Source organism: Myotis lucifugus, unplaced genomic scaffold (genome assembly GCF_000147115.1).
Source record: "Myotis lucifugus unplaced genomic scaffold, Myoluc2.0 scaffold_41, whole genome shotgun sequence".
NCBI classification, from domain to species: Eukaryota; Metazoa; Chordata; class Mammalia; order Chiroptera; family Vespertilionidae; genus Myotis; species Myotis lucifugus.
The window spans coordinates 4,608,826-4,629,253 of NW_005871089.1; the positions used below are offsets into that span (position 1 = coordinate 4,608,826).

The following is a 20,428-nucleotide window of genomic DNA, read 5'->3' on the forward strand; positions in this document are numbered from 1 at the left end:
GGAATCTAAGTAACAAAATAAACTGATGAACAGAGTGGATCCAGAGACATAGAAACATGGAACAGAGTGCGGAATCTCAGAGGGAAGGCGGGGGAGGGTGGGTTGGTGGGAGGTAACCAACCAAAAGCCTTGTATGCATATATGCATGGCTCAGGGCCACAGACAATGGGGTGGTGAGAGCCTGGGGCAGGGGAAGGAGGGGCTCGGGGAGCTGGAGGGGGCCAATGAGGGAAAAAGGGGGACATCTGTAATACTTTCAACAATAAGAATTATTTTTTAAAAAAGATGAAACTCTTCTTGTTAAAGTTCTCTAGAAAGAGTTTTCTTGTTCAATTCTCCTGTAGTCGTAAGAAAAATAAAGAAATAAAAAAATATATATCTAAGATATTTATTGCTGTATTGCCATAACAAGAAAAGAAAAAGAAGGACCAAACTAAATGTTCCTCAACAGTGGGCGGTTAAACTGACACATTGTAGAACACTTCACAGCAGTTTGGTTTTTTTAAAGGAATAGATACATGTAAAAGAAATGAAGCCTATCTGCAAAAACATATTGTGAAGGGGAAAAGCAGGTTGTAGAAGAACACATGTACTATTTTGTAAACAAACCATGTATTTGTATATTAACATACAAGTGTTAATATAACAATACATATCTTCAATACATAAAGTAGGAGACTGGCAAAGTAGGTTTACAGTTGTGAGTATGGGAAACAGAGTTTATTCTTGTTTTATTATTTATTAATTATAGTATTATTTTCCATGTGAACAACTGTAAACCTACTTTTGTCCCACCCTGTATATACATGCTTATAACAGTGTCTAGAACAGCGGTTCTCAACCTGTGGGTCGCGACCCCTTTGGGGGTCGAACGACCCTTTCACAGGGGTGGCCTAAGACCATCGGAAAACACATGTATAATTACATATTGTTTTGTGATTAATCACTATGCTTTAATTATGTTCAATTTGTAACAATGAAATTGGGGGTCACCACAACATGAGGAACTGTATTAAAGGGTCGAAGCATTAGGAAGGTTGAGAACCACTGTTCTAAAAGTATCTGTATTCATTTTTAAATATATGCATATATTCACTCACATCCACATATTAAACATTATAACAGGACACCTACTAAGGAGTTAGCACTTTATTTGCATTATGTCATTTAATCCTCATTATAACCTTATGACTTAGGCACTGTCATTATCCCCATTTACAGATGAGGAAGCTGAGACTGACAGTTTAGATCAAGCTGCAGGCACGCAGATAGGAAGTAACAGAGCTGCACTTCAAATCCAAGTATGTCTGTTTTCAGAGGCCACACTCTCAGTTTTGACCTTCTAAGAAGATGCAACACATTTTAGCTTGTGACTCCTGAAGCCCAACCTCTTCCAGTTCTGCAGCTCTGCAAGGCACTTGGGTGAACTGGAAATGCAAGAACAGCATGTTGGGAGTGCTGGGGGACGCAGCTCTCAGCAGGTGGGTCCCCTGGAAGGGGAGCTCCAGACCAGTTAGCTCAGGGACTCGGGGCTGTCTGCCTTTCAGCTGATGCTAGTCCTCCCTGGCTCATAGCAGGGACACATACAGGCTCTGGCTTAACCTTCTCCTGATACAGATAGGGAAACTGAGGCCCAGAGCAGAAGGGGCTCTATTGCTTGTGCAGGCAGGGCCCGAACTGGGATGAGATCCCAGGTAGCCTCACCCCCACCACCAAAGCTGCCAAACCCTGTTGCAATTCCTTCCCTGGTGGAGATGGAGGTGGAGCTGTGCCCCAGTGGTGAGTGATGAGGGCCAGACAGGGCAGAGCACAAGCTCTTCCAATTTCTTTGTAAGTCAGCCAGGTCTTAGGGTGGCTTCTGTACCCCAAAGCCATTTTGAAATAAACAGGTTCATTTATTCCTGAGGAAATATTCACAAATAACTCTTGTCAACTGATGGTCATTGGTGCCAATTCAACACCAACAGGAACCACCAATTTGGGGTGCGGTAAAGAAGGAAATTTTATTCAGTGCAACAGAGCTCTGTGATATAGCACAGCTGTGGAACAGCTCAATTGTCATACAGCACGACTGTGAAAACAGCACATTGTGAGGCAACACTGGAGCCAGGCCCCCCTCCAGCTAGACAGCTCTGCTCTGCGTTGGTCCTGCTGCCTGTCCACTCTGCTCTGGCCTGGTCTATCCCATCCTGTGCCAGTCTGCTCTGGCCTGTGCTGGTCCATTCTGCTCTGCTCCTTTGAGACTTCCTCAGTGTTTCAGCTCAGCCTGAAAAATGCATTCCTCAGTCTTTAGTGGAAAGAGAAAGTGTGCTCCTCATTCACCCTTTAAAAGAATATATATATATATTTATATATATATTGCTTGATTTCAGAGAGGGAGAGGGATAGAAAGATAGCATCAATGATGAGAAAGAATCATTGATCAGCCGCCTCCTGCACAATCAGGGATTGAGCCCGCAACCTAGGCGTGTGCCCTGACCTGGAATTGAACCGTGACCTCCTGGTTCATAGGTCGACGCTCAACCACTGAGCCACTGTGGCTGGGCCTCATTCACTCTTGATAGCCAACTCTCTCCATCTCTATGCTGCAATATTCATCTAAACTGGGAACTGTCCGGCTTCTGGTTTCCCCGGGGATTAAGTTCTGGGATGCATTACCTCTCTCTCATGTGTACAATGTCTCCAAGGTTGAGTTTGGGGAAGGGAATCTGTAGTTCAATTATTTCAGGATCAAGATAGGAATCTGACACCCCCATTTGCTTTCCATCTCTAGAAATTCCCCAATATTCTGGTCTGTTAATGGTTCTTTATCTTATTTCTAAATTTCTGTTATATATTTATTTTTTAAAAGTCATTTCAAATGCAAGACTATGATATGAAAGCCTTCCTTCTCTTCTGAAGGATCTCATACTTAGTAAGAAGCTGGGGTCCCATCCTCCTTTGTCCCAGTTTTCCGATCTGTAAGATGGGAGCGGCTGGACTAACAAGTACCTGAGGGCCTTTCTGCCTCCCATGGGCTATCCCTCCCAAGATCAGGCCTAACCATGTCTGGCTTCTTTACATAGTACATTACTTCAGAAATGTGGGTGGTCGCACCACATTCTTCCCAATTTCACTCTGGTCATGAGTAGTCAAAGAGAAAAGTATTGAGCTAAGTAATGAAGTCTGCTTCTTCTTAGAAAAAAAGCATAAACATGAACAAAAGCAATTCCCATAATGAGCAGCTGAGCTAGGTGAACATAGGACTATCCCGAGAAATGTAAACCTGATGGCAGAGGGTGGGCATATGGATTGGGGCATAATTTAAGAATCTCTTACTATTTCCAAGGCAAAAGTAGAATTCTAAATTACTCGTCCTCTGGCCTTTCAAAGGCCCTGAAGCTTCCAGAGGCTGCTAATGAGTAATGTGCACTTATAAGTCTCTGGGAGATAGGGGTGTCTCTGTGTGGCCTATGATGCCAGAAAACAGTAATAAACGGAATGACCTCCAAGAATTTTGCCCATAACATATTCAGTGATGTCTCTGTGTAGGGCCAGAGGCCATAATGCTTCTGGGAAGAGCTAAAATCCATTCTGAGAAGAGTCGAGGGAGTTGAAAGGAGCATGAATGCTCACTCTATCATAAATCTATCCTTGACCTTATATTTTGATTATTCAGCTTGTGACCCCTGGCCATAAAGACCGGAGCCTGACAGCTCTCAAACTGAGAGGGCTGGGGTGATGGGTGGGGCCTTTGAGATCCAAGACTGAGGCAAAGGCAGGCTTCACTCTTCACAATCCATGATTTTTAGGCATCATAAAGCCATGGACTATTGGATAAGGACCTCAGCTTAACCCTCATGTACAGATGGGGAAACTGAGGCTGAGAGAGGCCAGAGACTTGCCTGTCACATAGTGAATTAGTAGCTGACCTGGCATTAGAACCCAAGGCTTCTGACTTCTATGCAGGTTTATAATACCTGTACCCAGGTGCCTCAAGTAAGTTCCTGAAGCTTCTAAGCTCCCCCCTCCCCCACCAACTGAGGTTGAGGGAGACCCTGAGCCAGGCATGGAATAAGGGCTAACTAAAGATGTATTACTATGATGGATACTGTGGTGCTGGGATCCCCTTCATGACTGAAGGACTTACTCCCCTCGCTGCTAGAAGTACCACAGAAAGACATCTCTCAGCTGGAAGTCTTCATTGGAAATTGCCTCTGCTAAAGAAAGTAAACTGGATTGTATCATTCCCCCTTCCCAGGAGACCCACATCCAATGATTGATCAGTGCTTGGGTAAGACGGGCCAATCATGGCCCCCCACAGGGTTAGCCAGGTCCTTTGTTGAGACTGTATTGTGGCCCATCTTCTCCTGCCCAGTCCTATTTCCTTCCTTTTTCTTCTCCTGGCATTGAACCTAAGAACATTTCTAATAAACTTCTTGCATGCTAATCTCCATTTCAGAGTCTGCTTTCTAAGAACCCATCCTGATACTCTGTGGATAAAGTCCTTGCTGCTGCTAAAGTCCCCTAGGGAAGGAGCTGGGGTCAGATGGGTTCAGTCGTGGTGGGCAAGCAGCTGAAGAGAGATGGGTCATTAGGTAAAGCATAGACTCTGAACCTGGAGCCTGGGATTCCTTTCTCCTCACAGCAGCTCTCTGCCCTATTGTGATCTTTCTTGCAACCCCAAAGCGAAGGGAGAGGGTATGTCATTGTTGTGGTTCCAAACTGAGATGTTTCATCACTACTTAAAAACCATGCTATGTGTTCTGCAGGATCAATCTCCTATTCCTCATAGCCACTACATAAAATCTTCTTCCTTTTTCTTAGCCTCAACACGGCAGTCAACTAAAGAAAGTCCTATGGAGGGAGATAGAAATCAAATGCATAAACAACTAATAAATGATATTGACAGAAGGCAAATAAGTGTTAAGTGAAAAAAAACAAGCAGAGTAAAGGAGTTGGGAATGATTGAGGTATCACTTTATATGGGGTGGTCAGGGAAGGCCTCCCTTGTGAGGTAAAATTTGAATAGAGACCTGGAGAATGAGCTATACGGACAGTGGGGAAAAGAGTGTCCCAGTCAGGGGAAATAGTAAACACAAAGATCCTGAGAAAGATGGGCCTGGTGTATTCAAGGAATAGCCACAAAGGGAGCACGGAATAAAGGAAGAAAGAGGAACTGTGGCAGCAGATGAGATCAAAAGAAAAGCAAGGGGCCCAGCTGGTGTAGCTCAGTGGTTGAGCATCGACCTATGAACAGGAGATCGTGATTCTATTCCTGGTCAGGGCACATGACCAGGTTGTGGGCTCAATCCCCAATAGGGGGTGTGCAGGAAGCAGCTGATCAATGATTCTCTATCATCATTGATGTTTCTATCTCTCTCTCCCTCCTCCTTCCTCTCTTAAATAAATAAAAAAATTTTATAAAAAAAGAATAGCAAGGGGCCAGGTCATGTAGGGATTCATAGGCCAATCTAAAGACTCAGCTTTTATCCTGGAGAAATCTGAGTGGGGGGATTAAAGTTTCCCCTTGTTTAAAAGGATAACTCTAGCTGCTGTGTAGAAAGTAAACTATAGAGAGAAAAGATGGACCAATTGTGAGGCTATTCCAATACAAGTAAATAATGGAAATGTCTTGGGCCAGGGTGGTAGCAGTGAAGATGGAAAGAGGTCATCTGGTCCTTCTGGTGCTCTCAGTGAATATATTTTAAAGGTAGATCCAATAAGATCAGTGATGTGGGATTTGCAAGAAAGAGTACAAGATTATTTTGGCCTGAACTACTAGAAGAAGGCAGTTGCTATCACCTGGGATCAGGAAGGCTATAGGAGAAATCATTTGTTTTGGTTTTGTGTTGTTTTGGTTTTTTTTGATGGTGGGTGTGGGGTGAAATGGAAATTATGAATTTGATTAGAGACAAATGGAGATGTTGAGTAGGCAACTGGAAATGCAGAATTCAAGGGCAATCCAATCTGGAGATTTGAATTTGAGAGCTGTTAGCACAGAATATTTAAAGAGATGAGATGACCAAGGGAGTGTATGTAGGCCCAGAAATAAAGAGTTCTGAGTACTAAGTCCTAGGGTTCCCCAACATGAAGGGGTTTGATATAGTCCCATTTGTTTATTTTTCTTTTGTTTCCCTTCCCTGAGGAGGATATATGCAAAAAGATATTGCTAAGAGCAGTGTCACAGAGTTTACTGCTAGAGTTTTCTTCTAGGAGTTTTATGATTTCAGGTCTTACATTTAAGTCTTTAATCCATTTTGAGTTTACTCTTGTATATGGTGTAAGAAAGTGATCCAGTTTCATTATTTTGCATGTATCTGTCATTTTACTGACAACATTTATTTTATAGACTGTCTTTACCGTGTTGTATATTTTTGCCTTCTTTGTCCTAGATTTATTGACCACTATTAGTCATAAAAAAGAATGAAATCTTGCCATTTTTGACAAAATAAATGAACAAAAAAACCCCAGAAACAAACTTATAGATACAGAGAACAAATTGATGGTTGCCTGATGGGAGGGGGTTGGGGAGAGGACTAAAAAAAGTGAAAGGATTTAGAAGTACAAATTGCTGGTTATAAAAATACTCACAGGATGTAAAGTACAGCATAGGGAATATAGTCAATAATATTATAACTATGTGTGGTGTTAGATGGGTACTAGACTTATGGGGGTGATCACTTTGTAAGTCATATAAATGTCTTATCACTAGGCTGTACATCAGAAACTAATGTAATATTGTATGTCAACTGTAACTTAACAATTTTTAAATAAAAAAAGAGCATGGAATTTGGAGGGCACCTGTTAGTAGTCCCTTCCTGGTTTTGCAGGCTTCTTGTCTACGGTGTAGTATGCTTCATTATTCCTGCTTGTTATAGGGGGGAGGAGAAAATCCGCTGGTGCTCTCAGTGAGAAAGAGATGGTGGCTCAGCTGGCTACAGTGCGGGGACCAGGGGAGGACTCTTGGAAGAGGAGGCAGAGGCCCAGAACAGCTGACCCACTTCCTCTGGCCACATGGCCCCTCCTTGGCAGCTGGGACATCCTGGTTTCTATCTTACTGTACTTACTGTCTGCATCCCACTCCTGCCAGCCAGGGTTAAAGCATTCACTTCAGAGTTCAAGTGTTCTCAACATGGGGGGATGGGGTGGAGAGTGGGAGAGTGGGAATGGAGAGTCTGGAGGAGAACGAGCCAGGTTTTCTCCTCTGAGGGAGCTTTCAAAATACCTGGGAGATCTGACTTGGACAAACAGAGAACACTGGGCAGCTCTTGTCAGAACAGACCAGGGTTGAAGTTGGCACCTGTGCCAGAAGGCTGGGGGGAAGGAAGTGGACTTGTCCAGTTTCAGAGGACCACCTCGGATAGACCCCCTTTCCCTGAAGTGAGACGAACTGGACGGCGTGGATATTTACAGAGGGATGGAGAGTGATGGAAGAGGATCATGTTTTGACAGCAGTGCTGACCCCAACAGGATGAAGGGCTGATTGGGGAATTTCCAGGGTGAAACCTGGTGTCTGGGGTCATTCCTCAGAGGTGGCCACACATTTCCCTGAGTGGATGAAGTCCTTGCTGCTGCTAAAGTCCCCATTTGGAAACCCAAGGGTTTCCTTGGAAAATCTGGCAGTTGAGATTTCTTTAGAAGTTATGTTTGGGATGATTTCATTATAACAGCAGCCAAGACATGGTCCAAGAGGAGCTACTTCTGTCACACACTCTATTTTTTTCCAGAAGATAGGGACAGTAGGCTGAGAGAAGCCAGGGAGAGAAAGGGGGCTAGGGATGGCAGTTGGTGGTCCTGCCTCAGAAATTAGGGATTGACATGAAGAACTTGCCCCACTAGGGAGGGCTAAATAAGCTGTTCTCACCATTGGGCAGTTAAGCCTTTCCTGTCTCCCATAGTCCTTGGGGGAACATGGTCAGATAACTGGGTACAGTGTCCCAACCCCAACTAAAATCAAATGATCATAATAGAATCTGTGACCGGAAACAGCAATATTAGTACTAGAGCAGTGGTTCTCAACCTTCCTAATGCCGCCACCCTTTAATACAGTTCCTCATGTTGTGGTGACCCCCAATTTCATTGTTACAAATTGAACATAATTAAAGCATAGTGATTAATCACAAAAACAATATGTAATTATATATGTGTTTTCCGATGGTCTTAGGCGACCCCTGTGAAAGGATCGTTCGACCCCCAAAGGGGTCGCGACCCACAGGTTGAGAACCGCTGTACTAGAGATTTAGTATCTGGATTGAGTTTAGGATCTGTGGATTTCAAGTGGTTTATCCTGTCTTCTTTGTAAGTTTCCACTGCCGACTTCTGATGCTGGACCCCTTGCTCTCCCAGCCAGGGGCACGCAACCTTCTTCTCCTAGCTGGAACTGTTAAGTCCTTTATGTGCCCTCTTCTCTGAGCCTGTCTTAGGCTAGGGCTAGGGTGACGGAAAGGAAGCACCTAGGCACAACATTGAAGGAGGCGCTCACTCTGTTATTAGCAAGTACTAATACCTCAGTCATTTGCATGTGATTAGAAGTCATTAGACAAAACAACTCTGATACAAGATTTCTCCTGGCACAATGGTGCTGTTTTTATTTTGTTGTTTTGTTTTTAACTCCATCCCAACCATCCTGTTTGGAGGACCACCCTGACCCTTCAGCAGCAGGACACAGACTCAGGGATGGATTCCTGGTGTTGGAGCACTATAAGCCTGGGCTATGGCGAAGGAAGAGGAAAGGGAGGTGGGGACTGAATGGTCCCACCAAGGACAAGGGAGGAGGGCAGATAATGAAGAGGGTGGCCAAGGAAGAAGAGGGGATAGTGGGTCAGATGGAAGCAGCCAGTCACACAAGCCTTGTTGGGAGATGTGTGTCGGTCGGAGGTGTGGTGTTCCCCAGTGAGCCTCCTTGGAGGCTCCGCTTTTTCAGGCTGCTCCTGTTACGTTGCCTTTCAGAGGCTTCCAGCTGGACCTACTTGGATCTAGACACCTGAAGTCTACTCCAACACTCAGGCGCTGGGATTAGGGAACCTGCTGTGTTCAGTATGTACCATATTCAACCCTACACTGGACCTGGTCATTTGGAAAAAATGTGGTTGCCTTAGACAGTGCAGGCTGGATGGACGGCTCCAGATGGCAGCCTGCTAATCCCTAAATGGGTGGGGTTGAGGTGGCCTTTGCAAAGATGTCAAGGACTTCAGGCCTGAAAATGCAAACACCTCAACAGGTAATGTGCAGGAACCAGTCTGAGTCAAAGGAGGCCAATTCTAAGATATTGGTGTCACAGGAATCCTCAAAAATATGCCCAACTAGGTAGGGCAGGGGTGGGCAACCCCTGACACGTGTGCCAAACATGGCACGCCAGTAACTTTTGCTGGCACACAAAACCCTCTCTTATAATCTTCCATTTACCATTTTTTTCTTAATATCGACTTTTTTATTTTTCAGATAAATTCAGTGTAGGTGCATCTTAGATAAATAAATAATTTTACATAACAAATTATCTTAAAGACCATAGACATGGATTGACGAGAGAGGGGAAGAGCAATTTCTATACCTCTGCCTTAACTCTCCCTGCCTTCCTAGATCGACCAGTGTTTTGGTTTCATCCACATACGTTTGTGAATCTTTGTTCTCAGTGATGAATTTTGTTAAGTCTCATAATATGAGTAGCCTGACGGATGAAAGTAGTAGCTCGTGCATATCTCTGAAGGTCATGAAATATAAACCTGATGTAGAATCTCTGTCATCAGTGATGCAGCAGCAAAAGTCCCACTGATAATATCAAATGGAGTCATAAAGTTTTCTGTCGGACTATCAGTGTACATGTATACATTAAAAAATAAATGTATTTTTCATCATCATATACTGTGTTTTTGTCACTCGAATGAATTTTATTATTTCTTCAAGGTTCTTCACATACGTACACTTTAAGAGATATCAAGTAGGCGTAACATGTTCTCAAAAAATTAGGGTTGGCACGCAGAAGAATTTTGAGTCAGAGATTTTGCTGGTTTTGGCACGCACTCACAAAAAGGTTGCCCACCCCTGAGGTAGGGCCTCAAACTCCCAGCATTGCCAAGAATAATTTTTTTCTTATGGAAATGAATAGATTTTTTTAAAAAAAATTAGAAAGAAAGGGAGAAAGAGAGAGAGAGAGAGAAAGAGAGAGAGAGAGAGAGAGAGAGAGAGAGAGAGAAGATGAGAATCATTAATTGGCTGCCTTCTGCACGCCCCACACTGGGGATGGAGCCTGCAACCCGGGCATGTGCCCTTACCAGGAATTGAACCATGACTTCTTGGTTAATAGGTCAATGTTCAACAACTGAGCCATGTTGTCCGGACAGAAACGAATAGATTTTGAGTGTCATTCCTAGCCAGGCATGCCAATGTCTGTGAGCTCCTTTCTGAAAGATGAGCTGCTTAACTGCTCCAAAGAGCTGACATGTTTTCAGAGCCCCAAACTAAAGCTGGGATCTGGAGTCCAATTTGCATGATTCAAGTGTATTTAATCAAAGAGGGGGCACTTGTCCTTTGATATGTCAGCGGAGGAAAAGGAAGTTGAATCTCACCCTGAACTCATACTTCCTGTCCTGGGGAAAGTAATAAGAGGGTCAGACCCTACACCACCCCCATTCCTTTGGCAGAATATTGATCTGATGTCCTTACAGATAACCTGGGAAGGACAAGATTATCAAAGGTCATCATTCCTGCCTCATCAATCTTGAGTGAGCAATGGTAACTCAGGGGCCAGGCCAAGGACTACACGCAATCCAGGGGAGGGGTGCAAAACTAATCTGCTACACCCATTAAACAACAACTCTGCATCCCTCCTCCCCCCAAGCCCCTGGCAGCCACCATTCTACCTTCTGTCTCTATGAATGTGACTACTCTATACCTCATATAAATGAAACTATATAGTATTTGTAGTTCACTTAGCATAATGTCCTCAGAGTTCATCCATGTTGTAGCATGTATCAGAATTCCTTCACTTTTAAGGCTGAGTAATATTCTATTGTACATATATACCATATTTTGTTATCCACTCATCCATTGATGGACACTTGGGTTGTTTCCACCTTTTGGCTATTGTGAATAATGCTGATATGGACATGGGTATACAATATATCTTTGAGACCCTGTTTTCAATTCTTTTGGGTATATACCAAGAAGTAGGATTATTGCATCCCATGGTGATGTTACTTTTAGAGAAACTACCTGCTGTTTTTCATAGTAAGGTATGCCCTCTTCTTTAATGAACTTTCCACAAAGCCCCAACTAGTGAGCTTCATCCCCATCTCATGGGTTACATTGAGACATGTGACCACCTCTGGCTGCAAGGAAGTCTGAGAAAGGATGTATTTTCAACTGGGCATAGAACAAACATTTTTTGAACTGAGGGGATTCCTGTGTGTATGATGGTCACTCTGTGTCCCGGGCCAGGTATCTGGGTCTCAGCTGAGCCTGTCCTACAGACCTGCTGTCTATCCCCTGCCCCAGGTGTTTGCCCTTTCTGGGGGATCAGTGCCCTCTCAAGCCACTCATGAATGAGAGCCATACTCATTTCCTTCCCTCTTGACCTGTTCTCTTGAACACTGTTATTATAACTGTCTTTTGACTTTTATCCAAAGTCTCCTCTCTCCCCCACTGTGCTGTTCCTTCACTGTCCATCACAGCTGAGTCGTGCCTTCCCAGTCAGACTGTAGTCCTCTGGGACAGAACCTGTGTCACCACAGCAAGGCACAAAGCACAGAACTGACTTTTGAACAAGGGAAGGAGAGTTAATTCCTCTAGGGTTCTGCTGCAGGGCTCCTGGCTCTCTCAGCCTAGGGACACCTCCCTCTAGATGCTTTTCCCCAGGATGTGGGGCTGTGTGGGGGCTGAGACTTTCAAGGCCAGGCCCAGGCAGCACAGGGCCTGACAGGGCAGAGGGAGCAGTGTGGATTGATGGGGAGGCTGATGGTCTCCAGGGACACTGAACCAGATGGCCTGGCCTTGATGCCCTACTCCCTGCTTCCATCCCTAGGAGCAACCCAACAAACAGAGCCGCCATCAAATTTATACTCAGGAATGCATGTGCACATAGACTAAAACACAGAGTTGCTCACATGTTTACAAATACACATGCCCATGCACCACAACCACACACACACACACACACACCACAGAGTTAAGTTTGAATTCAGCACTAAATTCAAAGGGGCAAATCTGGTTCCTCAAATCCTGGATATCCTCAAGCAAGTTACTTAATCTCTTTGTGTCTTAATTTCCTTATTCATAAAGATAATAGATGCTATGATAAAAATAACATTTACCTGACTGAGTTGTGAAGATGAAAAGAGAGAAAATGGTACAGAGCTTTAAAACAGTGGCTGACATGCAGAGATGCATGTGTCCATGCATATTTTGTAAGTCCTTCTGAGATACATCTACTGCCACTTGGTGAGTACATTTCCCTGACATCAAAAGCACAGCGTGAGACTCAGTTTTCGAATCTGTAAAACAGGGATAATATTACCTGATGGACTGTTGTGAGGATCCAGAGGCCCAGCAGGGAAAGACCCTGGCCCACAGAAGCCTGTTCCACTGTAGCTGTGACTGTCTGTAACTGTTGAAGAAAAGGTCCCAGAACAGGTGCAGGGAGGGAGAGGCCAAGGCAGAGTCTGGACCCCATCTCCTCCCAGGCTGGAGCTGGGTCTTTTAAGGACAGAGCCCAAGGACAGGGGAGTCAGAGCTGCTTCCCTCTATTGGAGCAGCCTGGTCTGGCCAGCTCCCGTCTTGCGGCTGGGGGTAGGGCTGTCCAGGGGGCCGTGGGTGGAAGGAAAAGAGGAAAACCAGCTCCGTGGAAATTACCCTGCGGTTGGCTCAGGCGCCCACGACGCTGTATTTATAGAGCAGTTCTTAATTCCTCGCAGTCGAGTTAACCCTTTCCAGGCCTCGAACCAGCCTGGGGTCGGACAGCGCGATCTGCGCTCCCGCTCAGCCGCCAGTTGTTGGGGAGGGGTAGAAAGGGGGTTCAGTGACTAGTCACCTGTCCCCCTCACAGAAAATAAACTTTGTACCCTGGGAGTGTGGGCGGGGGGCGGGGGAGGGGCAGAGATTAGACCTGCCCCCTTCCTAGGGCGATCGGTCTCCCCACGTGGTCTGCACTGGGCTTAGGGGCGGGGTCCAAACCCGGCGTCCTGCCCAGCGGGCGGGCTCAGGCCTTTGCTCCAAACCCCCGCCTCGGGGCCAATCCGGCCTCTGGGCGCACCCCGCCGCTTTTCCGGGCCCCCGGCTTCCTCCAGCCCGCCCCGCCCCGCGGGCTCCCGGGCCGCCCCCCGACTCCCATTCGGTCCGGCCTCCGGTGGCGGCGATCCGCAGCTCCAGCTCCGCTGAGCCCGGGATCCCGGGAGTGGGCGCGGCGCGGCGCGGTGAGTGCTTGCGTGGCGCGGACACGGCGGCCTTTGTCTGCGGCCTGAGCCTGCTGCAGGGCCGCTGGAGCGGCCGGTGGGGCGTCCCCCTCTCAGGGCGCTTCCACCGGCCTTCTCGCCGGTCCCGGGCTGGCCTTCGCGCGGTGAGCACGGGAACCAGGGAACCAGCGTCATCCCCGACCCCCGGGCCCCGGGGCCGCTCGAACCCAACCCGGCCTTCACCTGGCCTCCCCTCCCTCTGGCCCCGGGGGCTGGGGCACTGTGCCACCGGCCCTCACCCCGCCGCCGCCGCTGGAGGAGGGTGGGTGGGTGGTCCTGACTGCGGAGGTCCCGGGTGTGCACGGGGCAGCAGGCAGAGCTGTCACTGTGTTGGTGCCTGGAAAGCTTCACCAGCTGGCTGGAGCCAGGAGGGTAGCAGTCTCCTGCGCCCTGCGGAGGAAAACTTCCTGAGCAGAGTTTGAGGAGGGGAGCTGCCTGGGAGGGAAGGGGGAGTGCTTAGGGTCCACCCTGTGTGAGCTGGAAGGATGAAGGAATGGATGACGGGAGAACTTTCATTCAGGCGGCAGTGGGCCTGAGGGGGACAGATTCTGAGAACAGGTAGGGGCAGCTGGCCTGGGTGAAGGGGTGAATAGGTATTGGGGGAGGGAAGAGACAGAAGGACACCAAAGAACAGGAAAGCACAGGGGTGGGGTGGTTTGGGCTTGGGAAGTCTCAGGGAGGTGGTGGGTGAGGTTGGGTGGAGGGAGGGAAGGTAGGGACCAGGGCAGGGGAAAACTAGGGGGGTGGGGATTGAATTCCAGGTCCCAAGACCCTCACTTGCTGTTCAGCCAGGGAATTGACAGGTTTGGGGGCCTAAGGTAGTGAACTGCAAGAAAAGAGGATTTATTTCAAAGGGCAACCTGTCCTAATAAGAAATGTGTGGTGGGTGACGGGTTTGTTATTGAGAGAAAACGTCAAGCAAATAGTAAAACAAAAAAATTGAGGGGTGGGGGGAGGTGGTGGTGATTGACTTAATTGAGAAAAACTACCTTAAAATGGTATGTGGATAATTGTAGATGAGTCTGATTTTGTAATTTATTTAAGGCCCTGGGTCCTCTCCTTGCAGGCATCTTGAGCAGTGAGTTTAATGAAGCGCCTGTCTTCAAGAGAGTTCTTTATTTAGTTCAGTTCCTGGCTAATCCCTCCTGGCCTCCCAGAAATTCCTAGGAAATCTGATGCTGTGCCGCCCTCCTTATAGTTTGGGTGCTTTTGGAGGCTGAGGGAAATTGAAGTCTAAACTTGACATTGAAGTTTAAACATGTGGGATGGGTCAGTCTGATCTCAGTGGCAGGGAAGGGTGAGGGGCTGTGGGGTTGTGGAGTCTGAGTGGACTATTTTGGGTGAGTACATTTCCCTGACATCTGAAGTTTCCGAGTTTAAGCACTACCACTTCTGTTAACTGTTGAGCATGGAAATCTTTCTCCCCACATGATGTACAGCACAATCTGACATCAGGACACCCATTTTTCTTCATGACTTCAGGTCAGCACTGAGAGCATTAGTATTTGCACTCAGGGGTCATAAGACAAGGGGACTCTTGGAGTGATCTTTTCATTCAGTGGCTTCAGCGATGCTTTTATTGGTCCCATGACTGATCTTTGGAGTTCTTTTCTCTCTTCAATGACCTCATTGGTAGTTTCTCCTGCCTGCGTGCTCTGAGCTTTCCAATTTACTTCAGACTCCTGTGTTCCAAGAAATCAGACATCCAGCTTGTTAGAGGTGAGCAGCTTGTGTCAATGCGATGAGAAGGATGCCACACTTGAGGACTGCTTTCCTTCCTGTCCCTGGTCCTCTGCACCTAATGGAGCAGGTGCTGGATGTCTGGGATGCTCAGATGCCTGGCATCTGGGTGCTTGAATGACTGTGGAAAGGACAGTTAGAGAAGTGTTGTCTGTTTTGAGGAGGCTGTGTCCTCATTACTGGTGAAGTTGACTTCTGAGTCTTCCCGTGGGAATTCTCACATCCTTAAACTTCGGTCTTCTCCAGAGTCGCATCTTCATTCTTTGGAGCAGGATTTGGGTTTTGCAATGACCTGGACATTACTGGTTGGGGTCAGAGACACAATGTGATCATAGAGCCATGAGTTGGGACTCCATAGCACCGAGAGAGACTCCTAGAAAGTGATGTGGCACAGGCACCTGGCCTGTTGCTGGCCTGTTGCTGGCCTGTTGCTGACATGGTTTGGGCTGGGTGAAGAAAATGACTTAAGTCCAAACAGCCTCCAAGTTTATGACTACATAGGGCCTGAGCCTGTGAGCCTGAGTCATGGGGTCAGGCGAAAGAGAAAAAAGGCGGGCAGGATGATGTTACTGCCCATGTGCTTGTCCTCTGAGTGGGTGGCAACTTCTCATTGCTATCCCTTTCCCACACCCCGTCAGGGCAGGACTGACAGGGAGGTCCACCAGCAAAAGAGGGAAGGAATAGCCTGGACCTGTTAGCTCAGAATGGAACAAAAACATCTGGAAGAGGGCTATTATGCAACCCTCCCTCACTTGCCATCCCCAGTCTGCCTCACCTGCAATATGAGGTTCCAGATAAGAACATTGGATTTTCAGGTTTTGGGGGTGGAGCTGTGCTGTATGCTCAATAAATATCATTTCATTTAATCATCATAACAGCCTATGAGGTAGGGTATCATTAGCACACCCATACCTCCAGGAGACACTTCTATACCCTCTGGTTCTGACCAGTACTCTGCCTCCTCCACCACCCCTTATGCCTTTTGGCCTTCCCGAGGCCTAGGGAGACTATGTTGGAGGGAAATCTGCTGGGGATGAGAAGCATTTTTTGTTGGGAGCCTTGGAGCTACAGGGAAAGATACATTCTCAGGGAAGCAGGGCTCCCAGGTCACCCTAAAGTCAGCACAGGCTCTGAGGAACTGGAACTCCTCAGGGGAGACACTGAAAGTGTGCTTGGGGGAGAGGCCCTATATTGGCAGCAGCAGGGGCAGTAGGGGCTGGAGCCTATGATGTGTGGTGCTTGACCTAGCTTCTGGAAGGAGGAAAGGCGAGAGGACTGCTAGGGGTGAACCAAACACAGAGATGGAGCTGAATTGTGCATTTTCTGCTTTGGAGCTGGGGTGCTGGTGGAGGTTCTAGGTGGAAAGGGGTCATAGGAGAAGTAATGGTCCCAGGGACCTGGATATATAGCTCGACAGAGAGGAGTATTGGCTGGGGAATGTAGGGTGGGAGGGAAAGAGGAGGCTCAGTGCAGCGGGGCCCAGGAGGCCTTGTCCCCATGACTATGGCAGTGATAACAATAATAGTAATAATTGTTACCACTGTTTGGGTGCTAGGTACTTTCCTAAGTCTTTTCTGTATATCGTCTTATTTTATTCTCATAACTAGAGGCCTGGTGCACGAATTCGTGCATGGGTGGGTCCCTCGGCCTGGCCAGTGATCAGTACCAATGGAGGGGGTGAGGGGCTGGCCAGGGGGAGGGGCTGCAGGAGGTTGGCGGGCTGTGGGAGGTTGGCTATGGGAGCGCACTGACCACCAGCGGGCAGCTCCTATGTTGAGCGTCTGCCTCCTGGTGGTCAGTGCACATCATAGCAACCGGTTGACTGGTTGTTTGGTCATTCAGTTGTTTGGTCGCTTAGGCTTTTATATATATAGATAGCTGTGGAGTAAGGATTGTTACCCTGTTTTAGAGATGTGGAATTGGTTCTCAAAGAGGTTAAGTCATTTATACCTGGTCATGTGTCTAACAAGTCTGAGTCAGAATTTGAACGCAGGCCTGCCTGTGTCTGAGCCCAAGCTGTACCCTGAGGCTGACAAGGCAGCCTGTTAAGTCATTTCAACAGATGAGGAATCAAGTCCTGGGGACACTTGAGAGCTCTTAGTCACTTCTAATGGTGACTGATGACTCAGCCTGCCCTCCTTCTCTGGGCTCAGTTTCTTATCTGTGCAATGGGCATGGAGGTGGGCACTGAACCAGTGAATTCCAAGAGGCCTTCAAGCTCTGAGGACTGGAGGAGCCAGCTACACTCCTGAGGGGGAATCCCTGGAGAGCAAGAGGGGCTGATGCTTAAGTGAACAGGGGTCAGCAGAGTTGTTCTACTAGGATGAGCTTCTTTCAGGATAGAAGCTTAAAGAATTTAGAAGCAGGGAGGCATTAAGACAGAGCACATCTGGAGAAAATGGGTTCTTCCTTGAGTGAAGTCTGGAAAGTCTTATGGAAGGGTTGGGATTTCCAGACACATGAAGGCGGGCACCTAGCAGGATTCAACAGAGGTTGAATGGAGGCATGTATGCTGCAGCCTACCAGGAACCCTGCTCTAATTTGATCTTGCAGTCCCTCATCTCTTTCCTTTCTCTCTCCATTCCCCTTGGTCCCATTCCTTCTTCTGGCTAGACCTCTTCTGAGCTCAGTGTAGCTTTACTTTACTCAGGGTTCTGTACCTCCAATGATGTGTGTGTGTGTATGCATGTGCGTGCATGCAAATATGTGTGCATCCATGTGTGTGCATGGCTTCTGCACACACTTCAAGTTCTGAGATAGTGTCACACTGCCTTTTCAAGTGATGTTGAGTCCTAGAAGATGCAAACTCGTGTTGGGGTGGCCCCCTAGCCAAGCGATTTTCAACCTTTTTCATCTCATCACACACATAAAGTAATTACTAAAATTCTGTGGCACACCAAGATATCTATTTTTTGCCAATCTGACAAAAAAATTGGTATAATTTTTATTCATTCACACTGGTTAACTATTGTTGTGTTGGTTGTTGTCATTGTTTACTTGACAATCTAAGGGAAAAGAGGTCAGTGCCTCTGACTAAATAATGAGGTATTACATGTTTAAAAAATTCTTGTAGCATACTGGTTGAAAATCACTATCCTAGCCAGAAGAGGGTGTGAAAGGCAAACCAGCTGCTGCAGTAAAAGTCTCACCATGCTCTCAGACCCACAGAGATGGGCTAGGTTCTCTCTGGTTTTGCCTCCCCCCATTCTGATTCCCTGATTTCAGTGTGGAGAGGATGTTGGGTGGGGATGGTGTGGCTTGGAAAGGCCAAGGGCTCTTCTCTATCCTAGTCTCCTCTCTTTGTTGTTCCTAAAGCCAGGAGGGAAGTAGGTGGAGGATGCCAAGAAAACCTTGCTGACACTCTGCTGGGCTGGTCCTGATGACACACTGCTGCCCTGACTCACACAGAAATCACTTTGAGAGGAAGAATTGATTTCTTGTCTTGGGTGGGATCATGGGGCTTGGAGCAGTTCTAAACTGACTCAGATTATCAGAAAAAGGGAAGGTCAACATGGAGCTGTTCCCAGGGAACTCTGGAGCCTGCCCCCTCCCCAAGCCTCTTCCCATTCATAGAGCACCTATACTAATTAGGTAAGTTTAGATAATTCTGCTCAATTCAGTCCTACAATCATCCTAAGATGGTAGAGTTTATAATCCCTATTTTACAAATGAGCAAACTGAGGTTTAGAGAGGATGGGTTCCCAAAGTCACATGACCAGGAAGTAATGAGTCTGGATTTGAACCTCTACCTCTGAAAGCCATCTTCTGAAATACCAAAGCTCACTTCTTCCATGAAGCACCTTGTGGCTAGGCCAGCCCATCATGTGGTCGCAGCACGGATCCTCTTTTGAGGGTTGAGGAGATAAAGACCTAGAGACACAGTGGGTTCACTCAAACCTAGCAGTGAGTCATTGTGCCTGGTTTAAAATCTACATAACTCTTTGATGTTGCTCTTTTCTTTTGTTAAGTGTAAAATAATTACATACTCATTGTCAAAGTTACAGAAGTGTATCAACTAGAAAATAGTTGTAGACTTGCTCGCCCCAGGTTGGGTTCCCTATCAAGGTTCTAGACCCTTTTCCCATATATAAACATCCATCCATCCATCCATCCATCCATCCATCCCTCTGTCCACCTAAACACTCATTCATTCATTCATTCACTGAATAATGCACTGACCTCTTATTATTGCCAAGCCTTTGCTAGAATTAAGAATCTAATAGTAAATAAGGCCGATGCATTTCCTGCTCAGAAACTTCCTGTATGACAAGAAGAAAACAAACTGGGCAATGAATAGCAGGGACTACCTTAGAGTGACGGACTTCTGATCCAACTTTTCTGCCAAGATGAATCTCAGGATAGAGAGAGCTGAAAGGGGACTGCAAGGCCCACTGTGCGTGGTGGCCAGTCTCGGGGGATGAGGCCCAGCCAGGTAGTGCCATGCAGGAGCTGGGATGTTATTCCAAGTAAGAGGAACAGTCCTGGGATAAAATATTGAAATATTAAAAGTGATGATATGATGCAATTTGGGTTTTCTTTTTTAAAAAAATATATTTTATTGATTTTTTTACAGAGAGGAAGGGAGAGGGATAGAGAGTTAGAAACATTGATGAGAGAGAAACATCAATTCAGCTGCCTCCTGCACACTCCCTACTGAGGATGTGCCCGCAACCAAGGTACGTGCCCTTGACCGGAATTGAACCTGGGACCCTTCAGTCCGCAGGCCTGTGCTCTATCCACTGAGCCAAACCAGTTTGGGCTGCAATTTGGGTTTTCATAGCAGTTCTTCTGGCTGCTGTGTAGAGTATAGATTGGAGTATAGAACTATAGAACTGGGTGGGGGGCAAGGAAGAAAGTGGGGAGACTGGTGAACAGACTTCTGTGGTTATGCAGGCAAGAGTTGATGGTGTTTTGCAGACTGGAGAGAGAAGCAGAGGTGGAAGAGATAGAGTAAAGATATATCATGCCAGCAAACCTTTTCTGCAAAGGGGCAGAAAGTAAATATTTGAGGCATTGCTATTACTTGTTCTGCTGTTGTAGTGTACAAGTAGCCACAGACAATGCGCAAGTGAATGAAGTGTGGCTGTGTGCCAATGAAACTTTATTTATAGACACTGAAATTTGAATTTCATATAATTTCCTTGTATCACAAAATAATCTTTTTCTTTTGATTTCTCCCAGCCATTTAAAAAGGGAAAACCTTTCTTAACTGGTGAGCTGAATAAAAGCAGATGGTGGGTTAGTTTTGCAGACCCCCTAAA

The 20,428-nt window shown here is 46.7% G+C and overlaps 1 protein-coding gene across 1 annotated transcript in view; it reads left to right on the forward strand.

The window, feature by feature from the left end:
- The first annotated feature begins 1,682 nt into the window (after positions 1 to 1,682).
- Positions 1,683 to 20,428, forward strand: part of CD276 (CD276 molecule) — a 48,760-nt gene continuing 30,014 nt past the window's right edge. The window contains exons 1-2 of the mRNA XM_023753171.1: positions 1,683 to 1,779; positions 13,135 to 13,388. Coding sequence (XP_023608939.1) covers positions 1,683 to 1,779; positions 13,135 to 13,388 — 351 coding nt within the window. The remainder of the gene's footprint in view (positions 1,780 to 13,134; positions 13,389 to 20,428) is intronic.